The sequence below is a fragment of the Neolamprologus brichardi genome, chromosome 15, assembly GCF_056152115.1.
Source record: "Neolamprologus brichardi isolate AB-2024 chromosome 15, ASM5615211v1, whole genome shotgun sequence".
Taxonomy (NCBI): Eukaryota; Metazoa; Chordata; class Actinopteri; order Cichliformes; family Cichlidae; genus Neolamprologus; species Neolamprologus brichardi.
The window spans coordinates 16,790,342-16,807,314 of NC_142118.1; the positions used below are offsets into that span (position 1 = coordinate 16,790,342).

General features: G+C 39.1%; 3 protein-coding genes across 3 annotated transcripts in view; 1 reads left to right on the forward strand and 2 right to left on the reverse strand.

Annotated features, from left to right (window-relative positions):
* Positions 1 to 10,274, forward strand: part of fmn1 (formin 1) — a 29,031-nt gene extending 18,757 nt beyond the window's left edge. Inside the window, exons 10-20 of the mRNA XM_087851899.1 lie at positions 158 to 219; positions 303 to 391; positions 549 to 678; positions 790 to 936; positions 1,567 to 1,626; positions 2,108 to 2,228; positions 6,066 to 6,158; positions 8,328 to 8,379; positions 8,863 to 9,012; positions 9,533 to 9,614; positions 9,845 to 10,274. Coding sequence (XP_087708025.1) covers positions 158 to 219; positions 303 to 391; positions 549 to 678; positions 790 to 936; positions 1,567 to 1,626; positions 2,108 to 2,228; positions 6,066 to 6,158; positions 8,328 to 8,379; positions 8,863 to 9,012; positions 9,533 to 9,614; positions 9,845 to 9,889 — 1,031 coding nt within the window. The 3' untranslated portion in view covers positions 9,890 to 10,274. The remainder of the gene's footprint in view (positions 1 to 157; positions 220 to 302; positions 392 to 548; positions 679 to 789; positions 937 to 1,566; positions 1,627 to 2,107; positions 2,229 to 6,065; positions 6,159 to 8,327; positions 8,380 to 8,862; positions 9,013 to 9,532; positions 9,615 to 9,844) is intronic.
* grem1a (gremlin 1a, DAN family BMP antagonist) lies at positions 10,264 to 11,695 on the reverse strand. Its single transcript, XM_006792693.3, has 2 exons — positions 11,607 to 11,695; positions 10,264 to 11,444 (listed from the first exon to the last, which is right to left on the reverse strand). The coding sequence occupies exon 2, from the start codon at positions 11,434 to 11,436 to the stop codon at positions 10,897 to 10,899; it is 540 nt and encodes a 179-aa protein (XP_006792756.1). The 5' UTR covers positions 11,437 to 11,444; positions 11,607 to 11,695; the 3' UTR covers positions 10,264 to 10,896.
* Positions 11,696 to 11,823: 128 nt separating this feature from the next.
* Positions 11,824 to 16,391, reverse strand: scg5 (secretogranin V). Its single transcript, XM_006792694.3, has 6 exons — positions 16,238 to 16,391; positions 15,619 to 15,844; positions 14,758 to 14,907; positions 14,361 to 14,473; positions 13,137 to 13,190; positions 11,824 to 12,931 (listed from the first exon to the last, which is right to left on the reverse strand). The coding sequence occupies exons 2-6, from the start codon at positions 15,833 to 15,835 to the stop codon at positions 12,803 to 12,805; spliced, it is 663 nt and encodes a 220-aa protein (XP_006792757.3). The 5' UTR covers positions 15,836 to 15,844; positions 16,238 to 16,391; the 3' UTR covers positions 11,824 to 12,802.
* Between the last annotated feature and the right edge of the window lie 582 nt (positions 16,392 to 16,973).

Here is a 16,973-nt window from a genome sequence, read left to right on the forward strand (position 1 = left end):
TCTGATCAGTTTCTAACCATATAGACATGTTATTTCTATTTTCTTGCTAGTGGCAGTTTTTTTTTTTATATATATAGGTTCTATATAGGATCTGACAATATATGAATCACAGCTTTTTTTTAATCTCTCTCCCTTTTCTGTGTATTTTCACTTCTAGCTGTACTGACAGTGGATCACTCTGTGGTGGACCTGGAGACCATTGAAGCGCTGTATGAAAATGTACGCATTTAGGCACGTAATTGTGTGAGACAATTGTGTACAACGATGAACCTTTAATTTAGAAGTTGCTATCAATTTGGCAGAGAGGACTGCCGGAGGAGCTGGAGAGGATCAGGAAACACTACGAGACGTCAGAAGAAGAGGATGTTAAGCTGCTGGACAAACCTGAGCAGTGAGTGCCTCAGCAGATGTTTAGAGAGCACAGCAGTAATTGATTGTATTTGTGGACTAAATAGACAAATACCAGACCCTCTGATTTGACAGTTCTAACAGGGATGGGTAATGTCATTGCATTGTGGACTCTCAGTGTTTATGTGATTGTGCTCCAGGTTCCTGTATGAACTATCTCAGATTTCAGACTTCGCAGGGAGAGCTCGCTGTGTCATCTTCCAGTCGGCCTTCATCGATGGGATCGCCTCGATTCAACGCAAGCTCAACACTGTCTTCCATGTCTGTAAGGTGAGCTAAGCACGTGACAGAAAACCCAGTTATTCATTCAAGGTGGCCAGTAAATAATGTGACATGGAGTGGCGTGAACTCCAGTATTGAAAAAAACTGTTGATTATCTAGGCTCTGCTGGAGAGCGACAGTGTCAGGAAGGTGATGGGACTGGTGTTGGCTCTTGGGAACCACATGAATGGAGGAAGCAGGATTAGAGGCCAGGCTGACGGCTTTGGCCTGGAAATCCTTCCAAAACTCAAAGATGTAAAGAGCAGGGTAAGGCCTTGATACCTGCGGAGTCACTGTGGCTCTTTTGCCTGCCTTTCAGAACAGAGCACAGGAAGTGTGCAAAGTGTTAGGCCTGAGATTGTAATCTAACACGAGGATGAGGGAAAGTAGGTGTGAAATACATCATAATAAAGAACCTGCAGTGGTATAGGTGGAGGGGAAAGTAGAATAGTCAGACTTGATTCGATAAAGTGCCGTTATTATCGTCTATCACAGTGATAAGTGTGGGCAGAAGGGCAAGGATTTGGCTTCAAAAGCCAGTGAAATCAGGGTGTGTGAAAAACAATACTTATTACTGAAAGAAATTTAAATTAAGAGTAATAGAAATTTGTTTGTTGCATTTACTGAAACCCCAACTCCTGATACCTTTTAAAAGGGAGTGCTCTGTTGCCATATTTGTGTATGTGTTCAGATAAAGCATCTGTTCCTGGGAGAATATTTGGTATTGTACTTAAAAGAACAGAACAAAGAAGAAGATTTGAACTCATAAGCTTAACCTCAGCAGCATCTGCCAATGACAGAGCTAGAATGTGTAGCTTGAGACCAAACTCTAGGTAAAAGAGTCCATTACATTCATCGTTCATCCAGCTTTCATGTTGTCCTTCCATTTCTTCTCAGGACAATCGCATCAGCCTGGTGGATTACGTGGTGTCATATTACTTGCACAATGTGGACAAGGTACTTTAAAAAAAATATGCAATTGAAAAAATAAATGGAGTAGCCTAAATGATGATGATGATGATGAGATAGCCTTTATTTGTCAGTTGCAGTTGCCCACAACCGAGATGACAGACCTTGCTGACCGTACATACAATACACAAACACAATGAGCACTCAAAGCACACCACACACACATTCATACAGTGCTAAGGGTTCAGTATCTTGCCCATGGGTGCTTCAGCATGCATGACCTTCCAGCTGGTGGATAACCTCCTCTATCTCCTGAGCCACAGCTGCCCTTATTGTAGATTAGCATGTTTAAAATGGAACTACCTTCATAGAAATTGATGTGTTTGTGTTGTATTCTTATGAAAATTGACTATATTAGACAATAAAACACAGGTTTGGACTCGTCCTTCAGCTGGGAATCACCTAACTCAGCATCACACACACTGCATCCACAGATGTAATGCATTTCTAAAATGTTTTCACCTTCCAGAATGCAGGCACGGAGAAGAGTATGTTCCCTCTTCCTGAACCGCAGGACATCTTCCTGGCAGCGCAGGTCAAGTTTGTTGACCTCGACAGAGATCTGAGACATCTTGGACGAGATCTGACAAGTACGTGACGTTACCATACCATCTCCTGTTCTCTGAGTTTTTGAAAAGAAGAATAACAAACAGACTCAGTCCCCTTTTCTCGGTTAATATTATTAGATGGTTGCACACATTCCAGACAGATGGCAAGCGTCCATGTGACTGGGGTGACCAGGAGTATTCTCAACTTGTGGTCATTTTGTTGTGTGCTTTTGTTTGGAAAAAATCAGCCAGTGTAACTCTGTCAGTGTGATTTTCTGATACTTTCCAGAGGTTCCCACAGACCAAACTTTGGCTCAGTCTGGCATCGTTTTTCCACAGACATCCCCCACCCACCTTCACTACCCTGGTTTCCCATCACTGGCCCCAGCCATTGAGTAGCTGTTTATACTTAAGGCCAACGGCTTTCCTCTGTGAGCAAACTCATGTTAGTGAAAGCTCAAGAACAAAAGACTTCCTCTTGTCTTTCTAATCCTTTTTTGCGTGTTCCTTTCACTGCCTAAGTGTGCACATATGACGCCATTCAGCATGCCGCTCAGTTAAAAGTCATTCTGAGGACAATGCTTACTGTGCATGAGTATGATTATGAGTGAGTTCATTGTTGTGTCCCTACGTATGCATGTGATTTTGCATGCATTTTGTTGAATGCGTGTTTATGTGCATGTATTCTGAGACTAGCAGGAGTCTTGCTGCTGATACTGGCCTGGCGCCTTTCAGATCCAGCTTCTAATCCTTAGCCCATCAGATCTCCCATCGTTGTTGCTTTGTGCCCCTGTCGCCAGTGCAGGGAGACCGTAGCTTCCCACTTATGTAATCTCCAGACCCCTAGTATCTCTGGTATCTTTGCAGAAATGCACGGATCCTTAACCTGTATCACCTGGGCTCCAGTGTGGCCCCCAGATGTGTGCCACAGATAGCTTTCTTTACCTCTCAACACAGCTTTGTCTTATCGCACTGTCTACCCAAACCACTGTGCAATCTGGTTTGCCTGTCGCAGGTTCCTTTTGTTCTGCCTGTTTGAACTGCCCTCATGCCTGGTTTGAGGCTTTGCTTTTGTCATTCGTCACTCTCCCTCTGTTTTCTGTTTGGCTGGTATGAAATCTTTCTGTTTGTTGTGGTTAAGCTTCTCTTAAGTCATCCATGTTGAGACTATATTGCATTTACATGGGTTATTCACTGGGAAGTTCATTCAAATTATTAATAAAGTTAACTAGCTATGCAGATATGGATTTATATCTGTAGTTGGGTTTTTAAAACTACACATTGCGTACCCTTCTTGGGCCTTAAATTTTCTTGTGTCTGTTACAGTGGCAATAAAAGTAGTTTATTGAGCCACAGAGTTCAAACCCTTTTGCACAGAGTGCAAAAGGGTTTTTTCTTTTTGTTTAGTTGTTTTTTATTATATATCAGTCATGGTTTCAGCCATGTTAGCAGTCTGTGTCTGTGCTGGTCCATGCTATTTCACCTACAGGTAGATGCATATATTTTTGCACAAGCATTCATGGTCCTAGGTGATTTCTCAACTCTGGTGATTTCTTGGTTTTCCTGAATAACAACTCAACAACTGTCTGATTGGTTATTGCTGTATTTGGTATACCTTTTTATATTCTCCACACAGTTTATTATATCAAATTACGATTTTTTTTTTTTGGCTTAGTGCTTATATACTTGTATATGCCATGCACACAGTGATCAAGAGTTATCCATGATGTTTGACATGATACAACCACTGGCTGCGAGGGGGAAAAGAATATTCCCGGACTGGTTGCTGTAGGTTGCTGGCAGTTGTTTTGTGAAATCTGTCATAAAGAGGCTGCTGCACCAACAAAAGCATGTGCCACTTTTATTTTGAAAGTAAATGTTCTCGGTTTCCAGTTTTTATAGTTTCACTGCTGCTTGGAGAACGGTGAGTGTTTCAAGGTAAATTGCAAACTGTGGGCAACCAATCACGGCAGATGTCTGCTCGAGTTTTCTTCCTGTGAAATAGGAGTTTTTCCTTCCCACTGTTGCCAATTGCCTGCTCTTAGAGGGTCATTTGATAGTAGGCATTTTTTTCTATATTACTGTGGGGTCTTTACTTTACAATATAAAAGATGATGTTCTAATGTGGTGTGATAGGAATACAATTGAATTAAATTACCACTAGTTGCTACTACTAGCAATCAAAACTATCTAAAGAAGGTTTTTGCCTTGGACAGGAAATACACACTCAGTGACACGTGTTGCCAGAAGGTCACTGACAGGTCTGTGGGTCTTTTTTACCTGGTCTTTAGCAAACAATTTCCAGGCTAGTGCCATCAGCCACTTGCCAACTGGTCAAGGACTTTTCGCTCATTGCCAGTAGCCTGTGTGACTGTGGCTATATTCACCAGTGAGAAAAGATAAAATCATGTGTTTGCAAAACCTCAATACATCTAGCACAAAGTACTCACAAAGCTGTAGGTGTAGCTACTAGTGTTGTCTTGTTTTGTGAGCAATGGCAGTGGAACCATCACTTTAAGACCTTAGCTCAAATAAATAAGATAAAAGGAAGGATAAAACAAGGACAATCTTCAAATTTCATATTTGCTTGTCTTGTTCCAAAGTAAAGAACACTGTTAAAAATGTCACTTGAACCAGTCCTATATAAACTATCCCCCTACTGACAGAAGTAATGGTGTAATTTGAGAGATGAATAATTCTAGCATATCATCACAAAATACTGTGAACCTCCTTAAGAAAGCATTTATCCCTCACTATGAATCAAAATCATTGTTTCAGTGCAGTTTGTGTAATTGCAGTCTCACATCTGAAGTCAGCTATATTTACAAGAAGGTCCATAACTCTCTTCAGTCTGAAATAAGCAAACGTCTGTCAGGGCCAAAAGGCAGACAGAAGAAAGAAAGGCTCCCCACACAATGCAAAGAGAGGGAGATACGCGCCTCTACAGTTTACACAAACCCGAATGAAAACAGTATTCTTTTGTAATCTTATCTGAAAGATGTTGATCGAGCATCGGGGTGGGGGGTGGGGTTGGTTCAGCCTATATTATGACTGGCTCCACAGACTGGCTCCTGTGATCCACTGATTGGACACAGCAACGTGGAGCCGCAGACTGGAAGAGGAAAAGGGAGAGAGAGAGGAGCAGTCGCCATCTCTGGATCTCAACTAGTGATATCTGAAGAGGAAGCGGCGTAGATAACCTCACGCTGGGGTACAGGTGGACCTAGTACAACCCAGAGCTCGTCCTTCTCTATGTGAATCTGCACGTCTGACAGAGACCTTATAAAGAAAAGACATGACACTTGAAGAATCCTTCAATTAAATCTGTGGGAGAATTGAGCAATAGCTGAGGTTGTTGTAGATGTTGGGGTAAAAAAGGCATTTTATCAGATTTAACTGCTGGTTCTATAAATCCATTTTATGTCTTTGTAAAGTATTCTGTTGTTGATTATTGACCATGTCAAATAATTGTAGCACTGAGAATTTTCTTACATACAGCTAAAACAGTAATGACACAAAATGAGGTGGAAAGTAGTTTTACAATACTGCCAATTCAGACGAGTGTGTCCAATATTTAAACTTGGAAGCAAATAAACAAATATAGGATAGTTTTTTAAGGCTGAAATTACAAATCTGGAATGCATCTGAGCATCTTCTGGTTTCAGACAAAAGATGGTGGCATAAAGGTCACCTTTAAACGTGTTTGTTGTCTTATTCTCTTCTTATGGTCATTTTAAACAAGCCGTAAATTGTTACAAAGAGAAGAAGAAAGAAATGTTCTTCATAGCTTCAATCTTCTTCAGGCTCTTATCTAAAATTTTGTCTAAATATTGAAAGTGTAATGCTTCCTGAATTTTGTAACCATTGTGTTCTTTTCAGGGTGCGAGAAAGACGTACAGAAGGTTTGCTCTGACTCTCCTGAAGAATACCTGCAGCCATTTAAAGACAAGATGGAGGCTTTTGTGCTCAGTGGTGAGGAGTTACCATTCACTTAATGTGTTATGTAAAAACATCCATGAGATACAGTCATATTAAAAAAAAGAGTGCGCCCACAGTTCTTCCACAGGAATTAAGAAGGTATTTAGTAGCCAGATACAGCGAATAAAAGGTGCTTGATTAATTGATCCCTATAAAAGTAGAGGTTCTGGTAGTTTCCTCGACTGGGTCATTCAGGCGTGTTGACACCCTGCTATAATCTTCCCAGGGTTGGGCAAAACCCAAGACCTCTGGAACAATGTCCTTTGGACAGATGAGACCAAAGTGGAGATGTTTGGTCACAATGCACAGTGCAGCATGTGGCAGAAAGCAAAGACAGCACAAACAGCAGTCACATCAGCTGTAAGAGAAAACGAGACACATTCAAATAAACAAATGCCCACAAGGCTCAATCAACAGAAACAGTGTTGTAAAGAAGTGTGGGCCAGAATTCCTCTATATAACTTTATCATTAAGAGAATGAGACTTCTAGTTACTGTTGCTAAAGTTGGTGCTACAAGCTATTGAATTATGGAGTCTACTTAGTTTTTGTTTCCCATGACATTTTTTTGTAATGATTATTCCAGCAAGGAAATTAAATGTTGCGCACATCTTTTGAAATATGATTGAGAAGTACGGTCACATACACGCTGAATATTTGACATTATGAGCTCAGTTTTAAAAGCATTAAAATCTTTTGAAAGACAGATTTTTGTTGTTTTGAATATCCTCCAAGCTCCGTGCAGCTTCTACTGCAATTAACATGTAATTGCCTGCTTGCACTTAAAAAACTGACTGCTCTTCTTCACATTCTTAATTATCCTCAATTATTTCCCCATAACCCCTACTCATGAGCAGATTATTAGATAGCCATACCGTCGACAGACATGTAAAAGTCCCCCCAGCCCTCATAGAAAAGCAAGAGTCATTGCTTCAAAGAGATATCTTTGTACCTGTTTTCTGTTTGCTGTTGATTCATTTTTTTTTTTTTAAATAATTTGTCATTCAATCAAGACATGTCTTTCCTTGCCTCTTATAAATGTAGTCTTTGTGTCTTTAGTGGCCTGAAAATTACCAATGGAGTGTCTTTGGTATTTGTATGTGAGGGAGACAGAATGAATTCAGAGTACAGCCTAGACACTCAGATAGGGATCAGACAGATTTGGCAATGGCTGAGACACACAGGCACTGGGCCTTCTATGGAGCCCTTTCACTGCAAAAAACAGTTAACTCTTATGAGCCGAGGAATTCCATGTTGTGCAAAATGTTTATAGTGACCCATTTCACGTTTGAGTATTCAGTGAATACTTAATAATTCTTCTTGTGAGCGTCATCTTTTTTCCTCCCCACCCAGTGACAAAGGTATCACAATCAAGCTTCAAAATCAGTGTCTTTAAGAGAGCTACCTATTCAGATCATCATCTTTTGTCTATTGCCTCCCATTTGTTTTATTTGTTCTAAAACTACACCAGACAATTGGACTGCATGCAGGATCTTTTTCCAAGACTTTGTCTTTTGTTCAAAGATTTGAAGTTTATCCTCCTGCATTCTCTTCCTCTTAGATAAATATAGATGTGAATTAAACCACAAGACTTTAACCCTTAAGGACCCACGGTGACACTGGTGTCACTGCCTCTTTACACTTAGAGACTTGGTTATATATGATCCATTTGATATAAGACCCCCGTAATTTTCATGAAAGTAGAAATAGGTCTGGGCTCTTAAGGGTTAAAAAAGTCTTCAAACAAGAACTGGAATTTGGGTTTTATGAGAGGGCGTGTCTTTATTTACAAAAGTATTTCATTAGTGGGTAATTTCTGTAGCTTTTTAAAATTGATTTTTTTTTATTGTTCTGGGTCTGAAGGAGACTTCCAAAACAGTACAGAGAGACAGACACAGATAACAAGTAGCCTACCTGTTATTTGACATAATGGCATAATAGCAAGAATGGCTCCATTGACTGCATAATTGGTGTTTTAAGACCAAATGGTTGTCTGGCTCCATTAGACAAGGTCATCATCATACAAGAGGATCTTATTGTGTAACTATGAATAATTAGATTCACAGACTTTCCATAGAGTTTAAAATTATACTGTTTTTTTTTTTGTTTTTTTTTTGGAAAGTCTTGCAAAAACTAAACTTTTTACCTGCACATTTTTTTAACAGCACGAAAAGAGCACGCTGAAGCTTCTTATCAGATGATGACTGTACGAAAAAGGTAGGAAAATTAAGTTGTTCATTCATGTGCAGCATGCAGGTCTCTACCTGAATTTGGCTCCTAGGGCTATTTGCAGTTCATCAATTCATAACATTGTGTCTATTTTCATCACTTTCCCATTTTCCCTCGTTTTTTATTTTTATTATCTTGCAACTCTTTTTTTTTTTTTTGCCGTTTTAGTTATTCCCGTTGTTTTCCATTTCTTTTAGCTACGTTGTGACTCTTTGTTATTATATCTCTTTTTGTCTTTTTTTCATGTCTATAAATATTTTCGTAGTAACAGGCCAAACATCATACCAACTAAATGGTAAAAGTCTGTTAAAGTTATAGAAGTGTAATAACAGGTATTACAGTGATCAACTGAAACAAAGTGCTGAGGAGGACAAAGCAGAGGACCTGGGTTATGTTTTAGATGAGAGGAGACACAAACAATAAGATAAAATTAAATTTTGATCTTGATTTTTTTTAAATACTTGTTTTCAGTTTCGAGGACTTGATCCTGTACTTTGGACTAAAGCCTAAGACGGGGGAGACGGAGGTGACAGCTGGCTATTTCTTCATGTTCTGGTTTGAGTTTTCTGCCGACTTCAAGACCAGGTGGAAAAGGGAGAACAAGAATATCTCTAAAGAGAGGTAAGTAATAGCTGTGTGTGTGTGTGTGTATGTGTGTGTGTGTGTGTCACCCTTTGTAAACAGTAAAAACCACCTCAAGGGGAATCACTAAATTAAAAACTAAAGAAATGTAATCCTCTAATAAAGAACTTATCGATACCCTGTGTGGGAAAACAATGTGTTTGTCTTCACTTAATTATTGCAACATAAGAATGAAACATAAGAATTATATCTGGTATTAGAAAACTATTATGAATCCTTTTAGCTCTTTATTAGTCTTTTTTAACATTTAACCAGTCCAACATTAATCTGACACAAAAGGCAAATATCTCGCAGTGACATCAGTAAAGGTGATATTGTTTATATATTAGCTGGCATCAGTGTTCATCCAACATATAGGTGCATCTGTAACTGCAGGCTTAAAGAGTATTTTGCACATTTCTATTTCTCTACTTTACTTTTTGCTGCATATTTATAGAATAGCTTGGCCTCATTGTGGTTCTCTGGAGTGTTTTCATTTACTAAATGCTTCACTTTGCAGGTTAAAAGAGGCTCAGCAGTCAGTGAAGAGGATTACCGGAGAGAAGAAGGTGGAGACGAGAAAGACCAACCCCAGCAGCCTGGTAAGACTGGAATCAGTTGATTTACTGAGGAAGCAAAAAGATTTGCCTTAGATGACATTTGTGGAATTAGGCCTTAAATGTGAAAAACAGATCAACTCATACCAACTCAGGAATTCTCTTGCAAAGTTACTTTTTTTTTTAGCATTGCTGCTTTTATTGACTTAATAGAAAATCTTTTTGGAAATGTCTTCTTTTCTTATTTAAGTCCAGTCTAAATTTGCTCCCAACAGAAAGAGCGACTGCGTCAAAAAGAAGCCAGCATATCTTCAACTTAAAGAAACCAAAAAAAATTGTTCCAATCCAAATCATTCTAACCACCGGATAATGTCCTCACAAAGCTGGATCCAACAGGATGTGAGCAAGGGTACCAAACATGCATGGTCCTTGAAAAATGTAGTTTATTTATTTACTTGTATTTACTTGTATTTGTTAAGTGGAAGATTTATATTATAACCATATTATAACTTGTAATCTAACATATATTTAAGTTTTAAATATTAAAAAAAATCTTCTGTGCAATATATAGACATAAGTAATAGCTTCAACTGTGTATAGACAGATACATTTTTGCATCAAATCTAAAATGTAAAACCAAATCTTTTACAATATTTTTCCACAAATAAAATCATTGCTCATAGAAAACTGTGATGCAATAGCTTGAATGCAGTTTTATTTACAAGTGCCATTACAATGAATGATACACAAATTATGCACAGCCATGAAATCAAGTGGCTTTTAGCAGTGCATGTATAAAAGTGTATGTCTCTAAAACCTTCAGCTCCATGTCCCACACAGTGGAAACAATGCAACCTCTGAAGTCATCTTATATTTTTGCACATCCATTAGCTTGTTGGGTTTTTTGTTTGTTTGTTTGGACAAATTTTGTCACTGGACTGCCGCAAACCAGCCTGCACCTCAACGGTTCGCATTGGCCTAAAACTTCCTGTCTGCAAATGCATGTGCCAACACATCCAAGTCTGTTTACACTCACAAAACTGCAAGCAGCGACTGATAATTGGCAGATGTTTGGTCATTGTGTGGTAAAGTTGTATTTGCAGGTCAAATTATCACCTTATACAGAACGTGACACTTGAATCTCCCACTTAGCAGTGTGTACTGTCTTTTAGCAGATTTAGTGGTCAACTGTCTCTCCCCCCAAAAAGGCTCAAGCATGCTCCTCACTTTTCTATTCCAACTTATGCGTCTTTTAAGCAAAATAGACTCCCCCTTCTATATTTTTCACAGAAGACAATATTACTGGCCAGCATGTTTTAGTTTGTGGCTAATCCATATCGATAGTAGTGCAGCGGCACAGCTTTACGCGCTGGACTCGTTTCCTCTTGGTGCTGGGCGTCTGTCCCGGACAGAGGAGGGTGTATGTGACGGTGCTGAAGGCTTTGGGTTTGCAGGCCGAACAGGAGCGAAAGGCGTTTCCGTCCTGGTACTTGTTCCGCGGGATGTAAAAGGAGTTGCACTGTCCGTAGCAAAACCTGTTAATGATGGTGCGGCGAAGGCAGCCCTCCTCCTCTATGGTCTGCTTGAGCGGCTGTGTCTTACACCAGTCCAGCCGCAGGTATCTACGCTCTGTGACGTGCAGCGCTTCCTGGCTGGACTCCGGCACTTCGTATGTTGAGGTTACTGGCCCCGTTGCGCGAGAAATTAATCCAATAAGAGGGGGCTGTACACACGTCGACGATTCATTCGGGCTGTGTTTGTTTGGCTGTGGAAACGCGCTTTGAAAGCTCTGAGCTTTCGTACTCTTCAGCGGGGTGAGTAGCAGTGCCAAAACGACTGCAAAGCTCTGCACTGAATGTGTCTGCATCGTTGAATCTGAAGGAAAACGGAACAAAAGTTAAGTCCTCGATGGAAAGGAATTTACGCACAACTTTTACGCACACATAAAGCACCACAGAAGCAAGCAGTGGATATTTTTATACACAAGTTATATATATTATACACATTTCAGAACCAATATTTGTTAAGTGGAGTTACCTGTTTTTTTGGTTTGTTTTTTTTAAAAACTCCTAGCGAGAAAACAATTATCCAGTCAGCATGCGTGTCTTCTAGAGGTCCGCCGTCCTCAGTTGTGGTTTTATGGATTACACAGTGAGGAGATATCCAATTTTGAGTTTCTCCAGAACACGCCCCCAAACCCATATCCTCTCCATCCTGCCTGTCTGTGAATGCAAATCAAAATCCTCTTCCAAACTTTGTTGATGCAGATAAACCGTTTATTTGATTTAACAGAACAAAACAGAACACAACCATTTAGACAAGATTAAGCAACCCAGTGAATAAATATTGAACATGCTTTAGTGAAGTATTTCACCATCATCCTTTGAATGGCAAAGTAAGACTTTTACCAGAATTACTTGCAAGTATTTGATTGGAAATAGAAATACACTTCTTACACAAGACACCAAAGTAATTTGTCACATACAAAAATGAATTTGTATTAATAAACCAATCTCTGTACATCCAAGAAAAACTTTGATATAACATTCGTTCAGATCAATATATATTTATACAAAGTATTGTTATGGTTATGATAGAGGGATATATTGTACACTGTCAGATCAGTATTTAACAGCATATATTCTATTATTTTGGGGTTGATTTAGGGTTAATTCTCTGGCAATGTGGTAGTGTGTTACATCTCTTAAAAATAAGAAAAGAAGCAAACAGTTGGTATAAATGAACTGAGATTTCCTTTTCCCCCTATAAAGAGCCCAGATCTTCAGTGTTTTAATAAATACAGTATGACAGATATCATGGCAGGCTGATCTTTTTTTCATTCCTATATCTCACTTGTGAGCATTTCTGCTAAGAGACAGAGTTGTTTCAGGGAAAACCTATTTTATTGCCAAGGCAAGATTTCAAACTACCGACCAAAAATAGCTTAACCCAGAAAATTCAGAGTTATCAATCTTTAAAAAAAAGAAAAGAACAAGGTCCATTGTAATTGCTGTTTGTAAAGCTCTGAGATCAAGAAATAACATTTGTTTTTAACCAAAAGACAACTTGAAATTTTGTTTCAGGGTGACAGATCCCATGTTTTTGCAATACAATCAAACAAAGCATTTACAAAACACCCACAAAGACCCACTGACTGTTAACCAAAATGCTTAAATTACTGAAACCTTTTATCTGACAGTATGTTGTAATATTGCAGTGGGAATTGCAGGAGTTTAGGTTGTGGATTTGCTGGCAGCGGGGACAGAAGGTCCGTCTTCCTCCTCTTCCTCTGAGAAATGAGGAACTGATTTTTTGGCAACGACATTGTCCAACCTCTGGCCCAATAAATATGGGTTGACACTCTGTGGACACAAGCATAAAACTGTTTGTACACAAACTTATAAACATGTCTATGAGTTGCATGTCATCTGATTAAATTCAACAGAAATTCAAAGTGTGACTCTTGGCTTAACTCCCACCAGGGGTTAAACTCAGTGCAGAGTTTTGTGATTTCTCAGACACAATCCCACACAGGAAAAGCAAAAAGACAACCAAGAAATAGTATACCCGTTTTCTTCTCTTTGGTCCACCCTTCAGTTTTTGGTACAAAAGTTCCTTGTTCTGAAAACAAAAGAATAAAAAAGCAGATTTCAGATCTAAAATCATGTATTCATTGTCTTACAGCTAGTCGATTTGTTACGCTCAACAAATTGTCTGAATGCTCCTTTTAGGGAATAAAAACAGTGTTCTCAGTGGGTAACTTCCTCAGACCAGACATATCAGAGGACAAACTGGGAAATGGATCCATGCTAATTACAAGAAACTTTTATCTGATCTTTCAAATAACAGAAGTTTTGACTTTTTGTTTCTGCGGTTAGAAAGGCAGCAGAACGCCAGAATCCACAAGTATGAGTACTGTTGCAATGTTGCCATCTCCGATGACAAAAAATGGCTTATATAAGCCTCTTTTGGCAAACAGCTAACACTGATGGCTTTTTTCTGACCTTGGAAAATTGACATGAGCCTCAAATGGTAAAAAAGCAAATATGGTCCAAATACAAATGCCATGTTTGGCAGGTAAGATGATGCAGTTGGCAATATGTAGTCTGTACTTTACCTTAAAGTGGCCCATGTGGTTAATAGTGAATAACACCCAAATATGTGAAGCAATATGGGAAAAGCTGACTGAGAATTCCAGCTGTGCACAAAGAAATGCCAAGTGATGATTCAATCAAGAGGGCTTTCCATTATTTCCAATCTTTGTTATTTTAACACAACTGTCTGTAGTATCTACCAAAACTAAAACTGGGAAAATATTTGATTTTGCAAGTTTGCACCTTACAAAGACATGAATAACTTCTCATTTTTATGGTAGTTTGATTTTAATGCATCCAACCTGGCCTGTGGAGATGTGGATTGCGATCGATTAATGATTGATTGAAAACCTCGAGGGGTTTCTCTGTATTGTTGTACCGTCTTGACCTTATAATATAAAACACTTTGAGACAACTGTTGTTGTGATTTGCTCCTGATAATGACGACTCTGGTGTTCCAAATGCACATTTATTTGATCTCCTGCTGAAAAATATTTATGCAGTATTAATACTTTGTTGCTTTACTCTCTTTCATTTCATTATGAGGTAAATCATTCTGTGTTCTGGACTTCTTCTGGCTATCAAATAATCTGAGACTCTGGGCAGTAGAATAAATTAAAATCAATAAATCAAAATAAACCAAGTAATTAGTCTATAATTAAATTAATCGATTCCTGAGGTCCTGTTTTGTACTCACCCACTTTGCCAGGGCAGGGTAATCATGTTCTGGGTCAAACAGGTGCTGGTGTTTTTGAAACTCTCTGCTGAACTCAGCTGTGTCAGGAGCATTTTCCAAACATCCATCTGCTGCTGTGTATGCAATAAATAGGTAGCAGAGAGGGAGTCACTTTTTCTGTTCATTAGGCAAGCCATGTGTTTTTCTGGAAAAGGCTAGCAGTGAATCAGAAAGTAATTCATGCACTTATTTATGTCATTACTTCCTTAAAGGCCAAAAAGAAGATGGAAAAACTATGCATATTCTTAAAAACAGCATTAATAGCAACATTTTCCATTAGCCCCATAAAAGGCCTGTGTTGATTCTGCAGAAATGAGTGTGTTTTTAAAAATACTGTGCACAGGGGAAGAATTCCTACCCGTCTTTCCCAGGGGACAGGGGTTTGGTGGGTCTGGGTAGCTGTGGTCATCAGTGAAATCTTTGGGAACATTGTCCCCTGTGAGCTCTGCCACAATGTTGGGGATGTTTCCATAGGGGCCTAGATGCTGCAGTCCCTCATGGGCACCACCTGGTGGGGAAAACATGGCCATTTTTTGTTAGTGTTCTTTTAATGTCATCAGACAGAAAAGACTGATGGTTTCGCAGATTGTTTTTTAATCGTGCTAAGTTGTGGTGGGTTATTTCATAGACACAGAGTCACATCTGACACCACTTTACTGTCTTAAACAACTACTGATAGCTAAACCATTCATAGACTCGTCTCTCTTTTTGTTAACAGCTCACTGAGTGCGTGTCCTCTCCCTCTCCACTTCTTCCTTCTTGTCCATTAGCTACCACTTTGATAGAATAAATTAGCTGCAGAGTATGGTGTGGACTAAACCACTTGGCTTCATTTGTAAGGGGTGAAAAACTGCAAATAAAACAAACTTTTAATTTTAGGCTTGCAAGGATCCCTCCTGCCACTTTTCCAGCTATGATGACCCTAATGTTTATATCCGTTGGGTTTAAGCATTCAGTATTTTTCTGGTCTCAAGGGGATATGAAAATCTGTTACCCATTTTACCCATCCATAAGTCAATATTTCAGGTTATCTGAAAATTTCAAGTTTTCCTCAAGTTTTGATTTTATTAGATTTTATCCACAAGATGAAAATTTGAAAAATTTAACTAAATTAAATTAAAAAAAACAAAAAAAACACATTAAGACAGATTAAGTGGTGGGGAATACTGCTTTCAATATTCTTAAACTAGAAAATCCTTCATAAATCTCTATAACATACCCTGTATGCTCTGAGGCCCAACAATGTTGGTAGCCTGGTGTGCAGGATACTCCACCCTGGGCCGAGCAATGCCCAGCTGCTCCATGACACCGTGCAGGAGGCGCTGGATGTCGGCCTCAGACACCTGGTCAGCCGTACGGGGACTGCGGGCTGGAGCTCTGCCGAGCTGTAGGCACAGCAGGAGGCTGAGTAACGATAACCGCACCGCCGAGCCCATTTTCGTTATCTACAGGGAGAAAAACACAAACACACAGTAGCCCACAGATGTTTATTCATGTACAAACACGGATGATTTTCCTGTTATAAACATGTACGCAATTATTTGTGGATAAAAAAAGATTCATAATACGACAAAATCGCCTGAATTGAATGTCATTGTGGGTAAAACAAACAAAAACAACAACAAGGCGTGTGGTCCGTAAAATGAATAAATCTTTGATGCGCCACTTACTCTGTAAACAGAGCCATTAAGGCCGTTGTGAAAAGCCTATAAATAGCCCCCCATCAACCAAAAACAGCTTCACTCAATATAAACATGGCATTACATAGATTTTTATTTATTGTTGTTACAAAGGACTCGCGAAGGATCAAAAATCAGATTTCTGCATTTTCCCCTTACCTTGTTTGCGTTTAAGGAGAACCCTGCCTGCTGAGGGAGACCTCCATCAAGTCGTCCACAAAGAAAACGCACATTTCCGGATCTTCAAAATAAAGCTTTACAAACGCGGAGGAACAAAAAGCCAAACACAGATTTTCGTCTAAATTCACTCTGTCCCAAGTTGATTCACCAGTGTTCTGTGCATTATTCGTTTATGGGCAGCGTTTGGTGAAAATGTTTTATTTTCCGTCTCGTTTTGTTTTGAAGAGTTGATTTCTGATGTCTTCATACATGGACATTTTACAACCTTGCATCCGTCTCGTTTCACGGTTCAGATGCAGTTGCCAGGAAACAGCAAATCCACTTTTCCCATTGGCTGCAACAAAGTGCCATTTACTCCTCGGGAGCTCTACACTGACGCTACAAATCCGAGCCCAAATGCATTTTTCCCCCCATTTAGTAGTGGCTACTCTGTTTTTCATGTTTTTATATTTCACAATAATTTCTCTCTTTTTAACAATAAAGAAAGGAAATGGGACTCATCAAAACTGGGTTCGGCTATAATGCACAGAAAATTTAATAAAATTGACTTTAGGAAAGGAGAGAGACTAAAAGTATATCTTTATTTAATGAATAATGTATGGGAAAGCCGTACATACATTGTTCAGTCTCTTGTTACATAAATACAGTAAAAAAAAAAAAAAAAAAAAAAAAAAAAAAAAACTAAAACAAATCATAAAACATAGCTTTTTTCCCC